The sequence below is a fragment of the Apium graveolens genome, chromosome 2 (genome assembly GCF_009905375.1).
Source record: "Apium graveolens cultivar Ventura chromosome 2, ASM990537v1, whole genome shotgun sequence".
Lineage (NCBI taxonomy): Eukaryota > Viridiplantae > Streptophyta > Magnoliopsida > Apiales > Apiaceae > Apium > Apium graveolens.
Genome location: NC_133648.1, coordinates 313679442 through 313693887, shown reverse-complemented (window position 1 = coordinate 313693887; position 14446 = coordinate 313679442). Strand labels below are relative to the sequence as shown.

The 14446-nt window shown below is 41.7% G+C and overlaps 2 protein-coding genes across 2 annotated transcripts; both read right to left on the bottom strand.

The window, feature by feature from the left end:
• Window positions 1-9757: 9757 nt before the first annotated feature.
• LOC141706409 (pathogenesis-related protein PR-1-like) lies at window positions 9758-10478 on the bottom strand. Its single transcript, XM_074509174.1, has one exon. The coding sequence runs from the start codon at window positions 10419-10421 to the stop codon at window positions 9924-9926; it is 498 nt and encodes a 165-aa protein (XP_074365275.1). The 5' UTR covers window positions 10422-10478; the 3' UTR covers window positions 9758-9923.
• A 1168-nt stretch (window positions 10479-11646) lies between these two features.
• Window positions 11647-13365, bottom strand: LOC141706408 (flavonol 3-O-glucosyltransferase F3GT2-like). Its single transcript, XM_074509173.1, has one exon. The coding sequence runs from the start codon at window positions 13278-13280 to the stop codon at window positions 11916-11918; it is 1365 nt and encodes a 454-aa protein (XP_074365274.1). The 5' UTR covers window positions 13281-13365; the 3' UTR covers window positions 11647-11915.
• Between the last annotated feature and the right edge of the window lie 1081 nt (window positions 13366-14446).

Below are 14446 nucleotides of genomic sequence, written 5' to 3'. Positions count from 1 at the left end.
GGAATATTCTGGAATGATCCATTTCTGAACTTTTTTCTTTGGGCCTTTATCCTTGCTGGGCTTTTTGTCCCTTCAACTTCACTTTTTCTCCTATATAAAGGAGTGAGTAGAGTATACTGCTCCTCACTTTCTCATTTCTAAATTCTCCTTCTTTCTTCTTCTGTTAAGAATCTCAGAGCAATAACGGTTGGTCGGAGTATTTTAAGCCCCAAATCCTTCTTTAGGAGCATTACTTCAAGTAAGACTTCTCCCTTTACTTCTTGTGCTTGTTTTTGCATAGTTTGCGTTTTAAAATTGTCTTCTTATGTGCCTTTTTTTCAGATGGCTGATAAGAAAATGACCCGTTTGGCCAAGATGAATGTGGCCAGAAAGTCCAATGAATTCTCCATACGGTCAAGGTACACTTCCTTGATTGATATGATCAACACCCGAGGGGACGAGTACCCGTCAGATGCGCATCTAGACGCGCACGACCATATCAGTGCCTTGTGGGATCCAAAGGAGCTGGACAAGTTGAGCGGTTGTTTCAGAATCAAGGATCCTTTCAAGCTAGTTCTTGCAGGTCCGGCCGACAGGGCCTGTCAGTGGAGGAAAGACGCACTATGCGTCAACAGGGATACTTTAAGGGCAGGTATTAGACTCCCATTTCACCCATTCATCCCTGTTTTGCTAGCTGATGTGGGCATCGGCCCTTGCCAACTCTCTCCTAACTCTTGGAGGTTGATTTTGTGCTATCTGTCGCAATGCGCCAATCACAATGTCTCTACCTCTGTTGCTGTTTTTAGAAAGATTTTCCAGTTCAAGTACAGTCCTGACAAGAATCCGGGGTGGGTTTCTTTAAACCAGCGCCCAACCGTTCCCCACATAGTGAATGGGAAGTCCATCCCTGACAACAACTTGGGGTGGAAGAAAGATTTTATGTTCGTCGTTTGGGAGGGTGGCGATTGGGGCACCCTATTTCGCTCGTCTTTTGGGCTAGCCGTAGATGGGATCCCAAACGATATAATTTTTTCTGAGAAGGAGAACAGAGCTTTCAACCTCCTTACGCAAGATAACGAGACTTCCCATTCTTGGGATCTTATTAGGGAGACCGTTCTTGTAGAACGCGGCCTTTCTCCCGTCCCTAAGAAGAGTACGTTTCCTTCTTTATCTAGTTGTTTTCGTTCCTTCTATCTTCTACTTTGCTAACTTCTCAACTTACTTATCTTATTTGTTGCAGTGGCTGAGAAAATTGAGGAGGCTACAAAGCCTAAAGACCTGGAAACGACCAGGATGAAGCGTGCTGGAAAGGTCTTTAAAGACCCGCGCCTTGGGGATCGTTTCCCGGAGTTCCTACTCCAGGCAAAGGAACCAGGCGAATAAGGCCCCAGCCAAGTTTTACGTACCAAGCAAAAACCAGGGTCTTACTTCCAACCTGCTTGGGGAATCCGGGGCAAGGATTCGATTGTTGGCAACACAGCGCTTGCCAAGGAATGGTCTATGCATTCCATTTCCCCGGTTGACTATCAAGACTTTGTCCTTCAACCGGACTTGGAGGCTAACGAGCTTTTCGGAGCTCAGGCTTTGGCGACGGTACGTCTTTTTCCTTTGCCATTCGTAGTTTTTTTGCCTTTTTGATTTTTTCCATTTCTTACCTTTGCTGTGTATCTTGTAGGCGAACGCCCATTTTCAAGGGGAGATTTACCAAGCCAAGGCTTAGAAGGTTGGCCTCGAGGATGCGAACAAGAAGCTGTAGGAGGCCAACCAAAGAATAGAGGCCCTTGAAGCCCAACTTGCCTCATCTACTTCTGACTTGGAAACGGCCCCGACTGAAAATGTTATCCTCAAGGCTCAAAAGTATAAAGCCTTTGACGGCAGGATGAACACTCAGGAGTTCAAGGATTTAATGGTGGAACATGATGCCCTCCTTCATCCAGTCAGCTATAAGGAAGGCTGGGACGCCGCTGTGGAGGCCATTCAGGACGAGTTTCCAGAAGTCCTTGAACAGTCCTCCTTCCCTTGCCCTGTGCGAGTTCCAGCACTTGGGGGCGTTACAGATAAGCTCGCTGATTTGATCAAGGACGGCCCATCGGGGAGTCAAGGCCAAGGCTAAAAGAGGAAGGAGCTCGAGTCCAGCTCTGAAGAGGAGGAATCTTCTTCTGAGGAGGAGCCTGAGCCCGTTATAAAGAAGGCCAGGGTAGAATAGCCTCCAAAGACAGCGTCTCCTAAACCAGCGTCTCCTGCAGCATCCAAAGCGTCCGAAGATAGTTCTGAGGGAACCTCTGCGGAGACTTCCGAGGGACCGACTGAAGAGACATCCGAGGAGACTTCAGATAGTGGTTTCGAAGAATCCCAGCCTTCCAAGGCCTAAGTTTTTATGTATTTCTTCTTTCTTAGACAATATTGAACTTTGTAATTGACTTTTATTGTTTTCAGTCGTATTTTGCCCAAGTATCATCGTATTTTTCTTTCGATTTTTCAAACTCAAGTTTATAACTCAGTTTTATCTTTCACAATGCATCAATCTAATAGGCTAAGATTAAGTCGAAGGCTTTATATTATAACTTGGTATTCTTGATACCTTACATGAAATGGGTTCAACCCTGATAAAATCTAAACATAGCTTCTATATAGAAAAATCCTAAGCAAGCAAAGCTTCAAGGTGCTTTTAAACCTACTTGTCATTCTGACAAGTGAGAATCGTTCTTCAACTGTTTTACACATAGTAAACCTTCAGGTTTTGCGCATGCCAAGTTCTCGGGACTTCAAAACCATCCATAGTCTCCAGCTTGTAGGTTCCTCTACCCTGAACGCTCTTGACTTTGTATGGCCCTTCCCAATTTGGGGCAAGTTTCCCTTTATGTCCTATACCAGAAGCTTCCACTTTCCTCAAGACTAAGTCACCTTGTTTGAAGAACCTTTCTTTAACCCTTAGGTAGTAGTATAACGAAACTTTTTTTTGATATTCCACTATCTTCGCATGTGCCTCATCTCGTACTTCATCAATTAGATCCAGGGCTAACCTTTGCCCTTCTTCATTTTCCTCAGCATTGAAAGCTTGAATCCTGGGGGAGGAATGTGATATCTCTACAGGAACAACTGCTTCTGCACCATATGCTAACATGAAGGGAGTTGCTCCAGTCGTGACTCTACAGGTAGTCCTATAGGCCCATAGTATGGGGAGTATTTCATCCATCCAGTTATTCCTTGACTTCTCGATCCTCTTCTTTTGTCCATCCAGGATTATTCGATTTGCCACTTCCGCTTTCCCATTGGCTTGCGGGTGAGCCACAGATGTGAATCATAACTCAATTTCATTTTCCTCACAATACCTCTTGAATTCCTCATTGTTGAACTGTGTTCCATTGTCAGTGACTAGGATGCGGGGAATTCCATACCGGCACATAATACTTTCCCACAGGAATTGTGCAACCTGCTTAGTTATGATCTTGGACAAGGGTTTAGCTTCAATCCACTTGGTGAAATAATTAATGGCTACAATCAGAAACTTCCTTTGTGTCGTGGCCATGGGAAAAGGCCCCAATATATCCCTTCGCCACATAGCAAATGGGATGGGCGAGTTGATGGAGGTCAGCATCTCGGGGGGTTGTCTAACGACTGGTGCATGCTTCTGACAGCGGTCACACATCTTCACATATTCTTTGGCATCAGCCATCATTTCTGGCCAGTAGAAGCCTAAACGGGTTATCTTATGAGCTAAGGCCCTGCCCCCCAAGTGTTGCCCACATATGCCTTCATGTACTTCTTCAAGAGCCAAGCGAGCCTCATCGGGCCTGAGACATCTTAAGTAGGGAACCACGAAAGATCTTTTATACAGAATTCCATCTATCAAAGAGTATCTTAGTGCTCGAACAACCAATTTTCGTGCTTCAGTAGCATCGTTTGGTAACCAACCGGTTTGAATGTGAGCTTTAATGGGATCAATCCATGATGTCCCCAGACCTATAGGAGCCACAAGCTTAACATCAATGCTCCGTGTTTTCAAAACGCGATAGTATACACTTCCAGAACTTTCTTCCATCTCAGATGAAGCAAACTTTGACAATGCATCTACCTTAGCATTTTCCTCCCTTGGAATGTGCTCAACATGGCATTCATCAAATTGGGTCATCACGGCCCTTACTAGGCGGACATACTTAGCCATCGTATCATCCCTTGTCTCAAACTCTCCCTTCACCTGGGATATGACCAACTTTGAGTCTCCACAGACTTTTAAGTTCTTGACTCTAAGTGTCCCTGCTAAGTCAAGACCAGCTATCAGAGCTTCATATTCTGCCTCATTGTTTGTGGTTGGGAAGTCTAACTTCATGGCATACTCAATTAAGAACCCATCAGGGCTTTGTAAAACCAAACCTGCTCCACTTGAATTCATTTTTGATGCTCCATCAAAATAGAAAACCCAATATTCTTTTTCCTTATTAACCTTCTCTTTATCCCCCTTATCTTCCTTGTCTTGAGGTATGTTATCTTCCTGCCCCCCGACTTCTTGGTTGGGTATGGTACATTCCACCACGAAATCAGCTAATGTCTGGGCTTTTATTGTCGTCCGTGGCTTATACTTGATGTCGAACTCTCCCAGCTCTATTGCCCATTTGATCAACCTCCCACTAGCCTTAGGACTACGAATGATATTTCTCAGGGGCTGATTTGTTAGTACCTCAATTTGATGAGCCTGAAAGTAAGGACGTGGTTTTCTTGAAGCCATTACCAAGGTTAGAGAAAATTTCTTAATAGTTGAATAATTCAACTCAACACCATGCAGAATTTTGCTGACATAGTATACGGGTTTCTGGATTTTCAGTTCCTCCTTAACCAATACAGCGCCTAAGGCACTCTCTGAAATAACTAAGTACAAGAATAAAACTTCATTCAAAGCTGGCTTGGCCAACAACGGGGCCTGGGCCATAAATTTCTTTAACTCCTCGAAAGCTTTCTGGTTTTCCTCACTCCATACAAAGTTCTTAATGTTTTTTAGTGACTTGAAGAATGATAAGCACTTGTCTCCTGACTTGGAGATGAATCGTCTCAGCGCAGCAACCCTTCCTGTGAGCTTCTGAACATCCTTGACATTTTTTGGTGGTTCCATATCCAGGATTGCCTTTATTTTATCAGGGTTGGCCTCGATCCCTCTCTTGGAGACCATCAATCCCAAAAATATTCCCAATCCTACTCTGAAAGCACACTTTGTAGGATTTAACATCATCTTGTGGTACCTCAGGACCTCAAAAACTTCTCTCAAATGGGTTATATGATCAGTCTTTACTAGACTCTTGACTAACATGTCATCAACATAGACTTCCATCGTCTTGCCAATAAGATCTTTAAAAATTTTATTTATCAACCTTTGATAAGTGGCTCCTGCATTCTTCAGACCAAATGCCATAACAAGATAACAATAAACACCAAAGTCAGTGATGAATGATACCTTTGAAATGTCATCCTTGTGCATCTTAATCTGATTGTATCCATTAAATCCATCCATGAAACTCAGCATTTCGTGCCCAGCAGTGGCATCTATCAAAGTATCGATCCTTGGTAACGGGAAACAGTCCTTAGGACAGGCATCATTGAGATCAGTGAAGTTCACACACATCCTCCATTTTCCATTGGCCTTCTTCACCATTACAGGGTTTGCTAACCATTCTGGAAATTGAATCTCCTCAATGAAATCAGCTTCTAAGAGCTTCTCCACTTCCTTTTTTATAGCTTCTTGCCTTTCTGGAGCAAAACTTCTTTTCTTTTATTTCACTGTCTTCCGATTTGGGTCCACATTCAGCTTGTGAGTAATCAGTTCCGGGTTTATGCCTGGTATATCAGCTGCTGACCATACAAAAACGTCACTATTTTCTTGCAAAAATTGTACCAACTTCCCTCTAAGGGGCTCTTCGAGCGTTGCTCCAATAAAAGTTACCATCTCGGGATCTTCGGGGGCTAAAGGAATTGAAACCAAGTCTTCTGTTGGGTTTTCTCTTTTCTCATCATTCTCTCGGATATCCAGATCTTCAATAGGAAGAACCTGTCCCCCAACTCCATCTGCCCTTAAAGAGGCCACATAACAGCTTCTAGCCATTTTTTGGTCTCCTCTCTCTTCTCCGATCCCATCCTTGGTTGGAAACTTCATAACTGAATGGTAGGAAGAAGGGGCTGCCTTGAAGGCGTGTATCCCTATTCTTCCCATGATAGCGTTGTAAGTCGAACTAGCCTTCACCACCACAAAGTCCAAAATCTGAGTTGCTTGCCTTGGTTCCTGCCCTATGGTTGTTGGCAACTTGATTATCCCCTCTACGGGGCACTCCACTCCCGCAAACCCATATATTGGCATGTCGGTTGGGGTCAATTGGGAGTCATTATATCCCATCCTCAAAAAGGTGTCATGGAGCAAGATATCCACTGAAGCACCATTATCCACAATGACCCTTCTCACTGGGCTGTTCCCTATAATCGGGGTTATAACCAACGGGCCGTCATGGGGAAATTTCACACCCTCCAGATCAGAATCATCAAAAGACATTGTTACTCCTGTCCTGGCCCTCTTCGGGGCTTCCCCAACAATATGCATAACTTCTCGGGCATACACTTTCCTGGAGTTCTTGGATAACCCAACAACGGTTGGTCCTCCAAAAATTGTGTTTATCATAGGCCCTCGGGGTCGTGGTCCTCCGAAGATTGTATTTATCACCGGTCCCCTAGGCTGGGGATTCCGCCCCTGATCGTCGTGGTCCCTCCTAGTTCTTTCTTCCATTATTATTCCTATCCCCTCCATCTCCAGTGTATTTATTCAATCTTCCTTTTCGAATGAGGAACTCAATTTCATCTTTCAGTTGTCTACACTCATCGGTGTCATGAACGACATCTTTGTGAAATCTGCAATACTTGCTCTTATCTAGCTTGGCAGGATCAGCCTTCAAGGGCTTAGGCCAACGAATATCTCGATCTTTCTCGATTTCCATCAAGATCTAGCTTCTAGGAGCATTCAGCTTAGCGTATTCAGTGAACTTTTTCCCAGGTCCTCCCTTCTTGGGGGTTGAATCAGGGTTTGGCTCGGTTCTAGGATACTTGTCCTTAGCGATATATTTCAGGTCAGTTTTTCGCTTCTTGCCTCCACTGGGCTCATTTCTCACTACGGTCTTCCTCATGCTCTCTTCCACCTTAATGTACTTCCCGGCTCTATCTTGGAGCTGCAACATGCTTTCAAGAGGGCGTTTCGCCAAAGACATCTTGAAGAATTCATCCCTAGTTCCCTGCTGTAGTGCTATCATGGCTACCTTGTCATCAAGGTCCGGGACTTTCAAAGCCTCCTTTGTGAAACAATTCAGGTATTCTCTCAAGGATTCCTTTGCTCCATGTACAATGCTCACGAGGGATGCTGAACTTTTCTCATGCACTCTCCCACTAATAAACTGTTTAATGAAAGCCTTACTTAATTTTCTGAATGACCCAATAGAGTTTGGGGGCAAACGACTATACCACCTTTGAGCCATACCCGACAGGGTTTGAGGAAAGGCCCAACACTTAATAGCATCATTCACGGGCTACAACAGCAGTGCATTAGAGAATGTCATAACATGATTAGAGGGATCTCCCGTGCCATCATAAGCTTTGATAGTTGGCATCTTGAACTTCCTTGAGATATGGGCATTCATTATTTCTTCAGTGAAGGGCGGAGTAGGATCATCAGGATCTCCAAGAGGAAGAAGATTGCTTGGATCAGCCCTTGGGACAACAGCCCTTCTCTGTACCGGACCATCCGGGTCTATGACAGGAGGATGATTTCTCCCCCTAGGAGGTAATGGGGGTCTGGTGGACTGGTGCGCCTCCAAGTCGCGCCTCAACCTTTGAATCTCAGCCTCGTGAGCCCTGATCCTTTCCTGCACTTCTTGGGGATTCGTCGCTTGGGTGCTCTTAGTACGTTGGCTACCATCAGCCATCGGCTCTTTTCCAGCACGTCTCCTTCTTGGGGCTACTTCATCATCCGAAGATTCAGAGTCTCTCTCAGTGTAAGGACCAGAAAATTTCTGATCCTCAGGGATATGAGCCAAACCTCGTATGTAGGGGGAGATCGCCCTCGTGCTTCACTCCGTCCAGCATGTCCACTTCCTCCAACCTCGGGGTAAAGGGGCATCCCATAAGGGGGTTAGTAGTCACAACAGTTGAATATTCGTACGCGATGGGTCGAGAATTCACAGGTGCATGTAGTTGTTGAACTTGGGGATTCGTACCTTGAGTAACCGAGGGAATCGTCCCTTGTGGCTGAGGTTCAGTTGCCCCTATCTGGGCTTCTCCTTGCGTGGTTGCATAGGTTGAATGAGAAGGTACCTCCACAGTTGACGAAATCACTTGGGTTGTCCCCGTTGGTGTTCCTCCTTCAAGGGCTCTAACCGTTCTCTGTGTTTTCGCCATGGTTGTTGTTGTGCTTTCCCACAGACGACGCCAAATGTTATGGATAAAAAACTAAGGTTACTATTCGCAGTATTTATTGCTAAGGTTCGGGAGCTCAAGGCCTTTAATGGCTGCTCTCGTGTTTCGTAGCTTAATTCTGCATTTACGAGATGCCTACGTATCTCTGTGAATTAGAGAATCGAGCCAAAAAACGTAGTTCTGATTTGTGGGGTGAGACCCCTTATATAGATGTTGGTAGTCTTTGAATTGGACTTGGTATAGGAGACTTGATGATCAAGTATCTGAATTAGAATGGACTTTGGAGTCCTAAATAGTAGGAAACTGATTCCTTATCCTTCTAGGTCCCTTAGAGGCTAATCTGCAAGGATTTATGTCCTCATTGGGACTCTTTTCAATAGCTAATTTTTCCCTTATTAATTAATTACGAAATTAATTAATATTCAGGGTTTTTGGGTCTTCTTTGTTCCATCAGGTCTGATCTGGTCCATCATGCCTGATCAATGTGTTAACCTTTTTGGTCTGAATGTCATACATCTTGTTATTGGGCCTAGCAGCCCAAATCATGTATAATTACTGTAATATTTAATTACACAATCAGGATTTATTTATCCCTATCACCAGGTCAACACATAAAAAATTAAATTTAATTAAAATTTAATTTATAAATTATAAAATTAAATTATAAAATTATTTATATATGAATTTTAAACAAGTTTAAGTAGAGGTTAGTTTTTAATTTTCATGTCGGGTTTTAATCAAATTCGGTCATACTCAACTTGACTCGTTTAAATAAACAAGTTCGGAATTGTGTTCGAGTTCGACTAGGAATTCGAGTTGAGTTCAAAACGAGATCCAGCTCCGAGTAGCTTGGCTTGGATTAATGCAGCTTGATGTCAAATACTGTCCCTTAAGCCCATTAGCTTGCTGGCCCAATGAAAGAAGACCGATATTGTATCTGTCAGCTCAAATAGTAGTTGCTCGGCTAATTTTTCAAACAATAATATTTTGAACATTTTAACATCAAAATTATGATGAAAAAGATCATTTCTCTCGTAAAATCAGCGTTGTAAAAATCGGAAATCGGGGAAGATCGGTCGAGCTACCGATTTAGGATTAATTAAAAATCGGGGATTAATCGGAAGGGTTAATCGGAATAAAAATCGGATGTATTATAATATTAAATTATATTTAATATATTATTATAATTATATTAGTTATTTATTAACAAATATATATTTATTATATCATAATTTATATAATTATTCATTTTTAAATTAATAAAATATTTTAATTTCAATAAATAATTATATATACTACAATAAAGAAAAATTCGTAAAAATAAATTAGATTTCAAATATCGAATTGGTCAGATACTTTGTAGGGGAATAATCGGGGATTTTTAGAACAGTGCATGAGATTGATATATAGCAATCTACTTATAATCCCCTGAATTACTTCATGCCAAAATAAACAAAATTTAAAGAAATACAAAACTTGAAATTAGTGATGATAGTGTAGAAAAATCAGTAAGGCTTCTCCCCAATATAGTTGCCAGGAGGATCATAATTGCAGGTCATAAACACACCTCTACCACCAAAACAATTAACTCTAGCACAACCAACTCTTCTCGTTTGCCTCCACACAATCTGCGTATAATGCCCACATTCCTCCCCTCCGCCGCACGAATTAGACCAGTAATTATACCACCTTCTTTCCTCTACCCATGCAGCTGCAGCCTGGACAGGGCTCCACCTGTTTCCGCTTCCCCAGAATATGTTCTCTCCATAAGCCCCGTTGGAATGCTTCAATGCACAGTCCCAACGCCTCTGGTTCGCGTACCATTGCGCGTACCGTGCAAGTTTTGGATCCCATACTAGCGGACGCATTCGCAATGCAGCTCTTGCTGCATTTTGTGGTGCCAGAAATTGGTTTATCGCGGTGTTTAAGTCCTTGGCATTGGAGGAAGTTGCTGAAAAAATGAGGAGAACAAGTAGGTTGAGGATTGTACTTAGGAGACTCATTGTTTTTTATGGTATAGTACTACTCATTCTTAGTTTCTTACACTTCATGGTTGCATTGGTAAATGGTAATGCAATATTTATAACAAGATGAATGAAGTGGTTAGATTTGTAAGGAATGTGATTAATTGTCAACTATGGGGTGGCACCCATGTTCGATAATGATTACCACAATTTTCTTTTTTGACAAAGGTTTCAACAACCTAAACTTAAACTACCATTAATTTATATGCATTAGTTCTGAATTGCTATCGTTAAAAAGTATAAGATCTTGTTGAGACTTTTCTCTACAACCTTAAAAATTTTTGTGCGACTGGTTACTTAACATTATATAATTTGGTTTAGGGAGGGATTCGAGTTCGGTTTAGGGAGAGACTCGGGTTCGAGTCCTCCCACTCCCATTTATTTAATTTAAATATTTGTTGTTGTTATTATTGATATTGGTATTGATTTTATTTGTCGTTATCAATCGTTTACAACTATTTAAATTAATATTTGTTGTCGTTGTTATTGATATTGGTTATATCTGTCATATTAATCGTAGAGTATAAGATCTTGTTGGGCTTCTCCCTACGATTAGTGCGACCGGTTAATCTTCGTGATTAGTGTATATCCATATGATTGAGGAGGAGCCGCACAAATATTGTCAAATACAATTAATGAGTATTCTAACTTGCACAGATAGATTTAGAGGAAAAAAGTGGTTTTGTTGATTAGCTGAGAACTGTATGATATGCACGGATGTCATGCACACCTGATAAAATAAAATGATAGCACCTCAATCAGCGGCACCTAACAATCATGCGAAATCAATGATCATGGCGGATTTAGCGCATCCAAAGAGTGATGTCATAATGATAAGTAGTAGCATACTGTAAGATGGGCAGGGCTGGCAGGTACACCGAAAATCTGCATATCCTTGAAAAGTTCAAGATACTATGCGAGGAAGATCTTATCTTGATACCATTGTAACCGATTGTATCGATTTGTTTAAGTACTTTGATGATGTGCCAGTAGTTTTTGCTCGTAGATATGTGAATAGTGTGGCTCATTTGTTAGCGAGAGCGGCCCATTCTATGTACATAGGTATTATGGAGTTGTATGCGAATGCTCCCGGGTTTTCTGATTCAAGGTAATCAATGCAACTTCGACTGGTTTTTAAGAAAAATAGTAATTTTAAGCTATCATTAGTGCTAGTTCTCCTTAAATAGTGTACAAATATATGCATTTTCCATTTGTTAACCAAATGTCAAGAGCTTAAGACACACAAATATATGCCTTTTCAATTTGTTAACCAAATGTCAAGAGTTCAAGACTCGGTCAATCCGTATCTATTGGTAATTGGAACACGGACCATTGCAAAGATAAATCCTAAATCCTAGCTCAGACAAGAATTTAATTAGTTCACGAGGTAGGAAGCTAATTATGTAAACCAAGTTACAAAGCTTGATGGAATCAAATTATTCTTGACAGAGTATCATCACATACTAATACTAATTAGGGATTTATAGTTAATCGAGTGGTGAACAGTTGATCACTGAAAGTTTTGAAATTTTGAGTTGAACTTCCATTTGGTCCTGTACTTTCAAGCAAAAGGCTTCTTAGTATACCCACATTGTCTCTCATTTCTTTTCCCTTATCGCTAAACACTATGGTGTCCAAGGCCTTCATTGTTCCGCATTTAGTGAACTTGTCATCCTTCACTCTAATACCAATCTTCCATACTTCCTCCACCAACCTACAATTCATCATATTATCTCCCAACAGAGGCCTAACTATCAAGGCCACGCCGCATAATATGCTCTCCATTAGTGAATTAAACCCACAATGCGTTACATAAACTCCAACAGATGGATGTCTTAGAACTTGCAGCTGAGGAGCCCATGCTACTATCTTTCCCTGTCCTTTTGTCTTCTCAGAAAATCCATTCGGTAGCAGGCTCCTCATTGTGTCCGGAAGTGACCAAATAAATGGGATTTTGGAAGAATCTAATGCTTCTGCTAGTGCTACTATTTCATTTGGCGGTGGGACTAATACATTCCCAAATCCTATATATACCACTGATCCAGTTTCATGATTGTCCAGCCACTTAAGGCATCCGCTTGCATCGTCTGATTTTGATAATAATAGAGGCACAGTTATTGTTGATGGGCCTATGTTAAGTACATTTCTCAAAATTGGCTTTAAATCATTTGTAGCAACAGGCTCGAGTTCTTCAAATGAATTAATCGCAACAGCAGTAGCCCCAGCAAGCTTGATTACCATATCCTGAAGCATTTTTGAAATCGGAGATTCTAAGTCACCACATACCACTCCTTCAGGTAAATCAGCTACACGAATAGCTGATAATCCTGGAACTATCTTAACATTTTCCTCTTTATTTGCAACAGAGGAGTGAGCACGAATGAGATCAGTGTAGACATGAGCAGAAAGAGAGGAAGCTCCAGCAACCCAAAATGCCAGCCAAGGAACAGACTTTTCCTTTGCCATGTCATCCGCAAACCACAAGAATGCATCAGTTAAAAAGCAACTAACTTTCGCCCCTGTCCCTGCTTCCGCCTTTCTTATAATCACATTGAAATTATCGGGGGTAGCCTTTAAGAATATCTCAACCAGCTGTTGAGGTGATTTGGGAGTAACTTCTTCTGACAGTACTCCATCCCACACGTCGTATGGCTTAATGAGACTATGCGTTGATTTAGAGAAAATCTTCGCGTTGGAGGCCTGCGTGCTGAGAAAGGAGAAAACGACTCCAGGTGGTGCAGACGCCGCGAGCCTTTGGGCTAGGCTGAGGAGAGCAGCTGCATGTGATCCAAAGGGGAAAGCCAAGACTGCAATGTGGAATGTTTTAGTCATGCTCATGCCAGTTAATTTGATTAAAATACAAGCAATAAAATTAGAAGATAGAAATAATCAAATACAAAAGCAATCAATATATGCATAACGATCACAAAGATTAAATCACATTAACTAGATGAACATATAACCTGTGACATGAGATCGATACTTCCCTCAATTTGTTCCAACAAACCTGACACACTTTACGAACTCTCCCAGATCATGGCACATTTGCGGTATGTTGCCCGCACTTGTTTAGAGCAACTCGATCAAGCTCCTTGAACTTTCTCTAAAAATAATATAATTTAATTATCTCGTAATCATTTAATCATTTAGGATCTAAACTGTTTTATCATCTCCAACAACATCTCATTCCCTATCTATTAACTTATATTTTATTAATGAATATACTTATTAGTTATTATATTGAAAAACAGATATATGATGTTAGTAAAAAAATTGAATATAATGATGTGTATGAGTAATTAAAGAGAAGACGAGAGCAGAGAGACTCTCATCAAACTCCTTGAACTTTCTCTAAAAATAATATAATTTAATTACCTCCTAATCATTTAACACTCAAAATTTCTTATCATCTCCAACAATATCTCTATCACTACTTTTTAACTTATATTTTATTAATAAGTGTACTTATTGATAACCCATATTAGTTTAGGCCCAACAAGAGGAGCTCAGGGCCCAATTAACAAATGATTAAAGGCCTCCCGGACACGTGGCAACATCCCCACCATCCAGGTGGCCCGGATCTGGAACCTTCCAACGGTCTGGATCCGGAGACACGTTCGTCCATCACAGTCGTCTATCACAGTCGTCCCTGCGTTCCTCAGTCCGAAACTCACCAACGATCCAGATCCAGATCCAAAGTACAAACCCCTAAACCCGAATGTGAAACCTATAAAAGGCTGACCAAAAGGTGTGTTGGGGGTTATTAAATCCTTACTATATACACACCTATACACACACCGCTATTATCTGATAATTCCTATTTTACCTTTTCTTCTCCGATATCCTTTCTTACTCTCACGCCGGAGGTGCCGCGTGGACGTCACCCCCTTCCGGCTCTGTTTTGCATGAGCCCATCCCACAGCTATACCACAAACACTATCATTTCCACAAAAATGGAGGTTGAGTCCGGGTAGAAGAAGGAGAAGACCCCGGGATGATTTGGA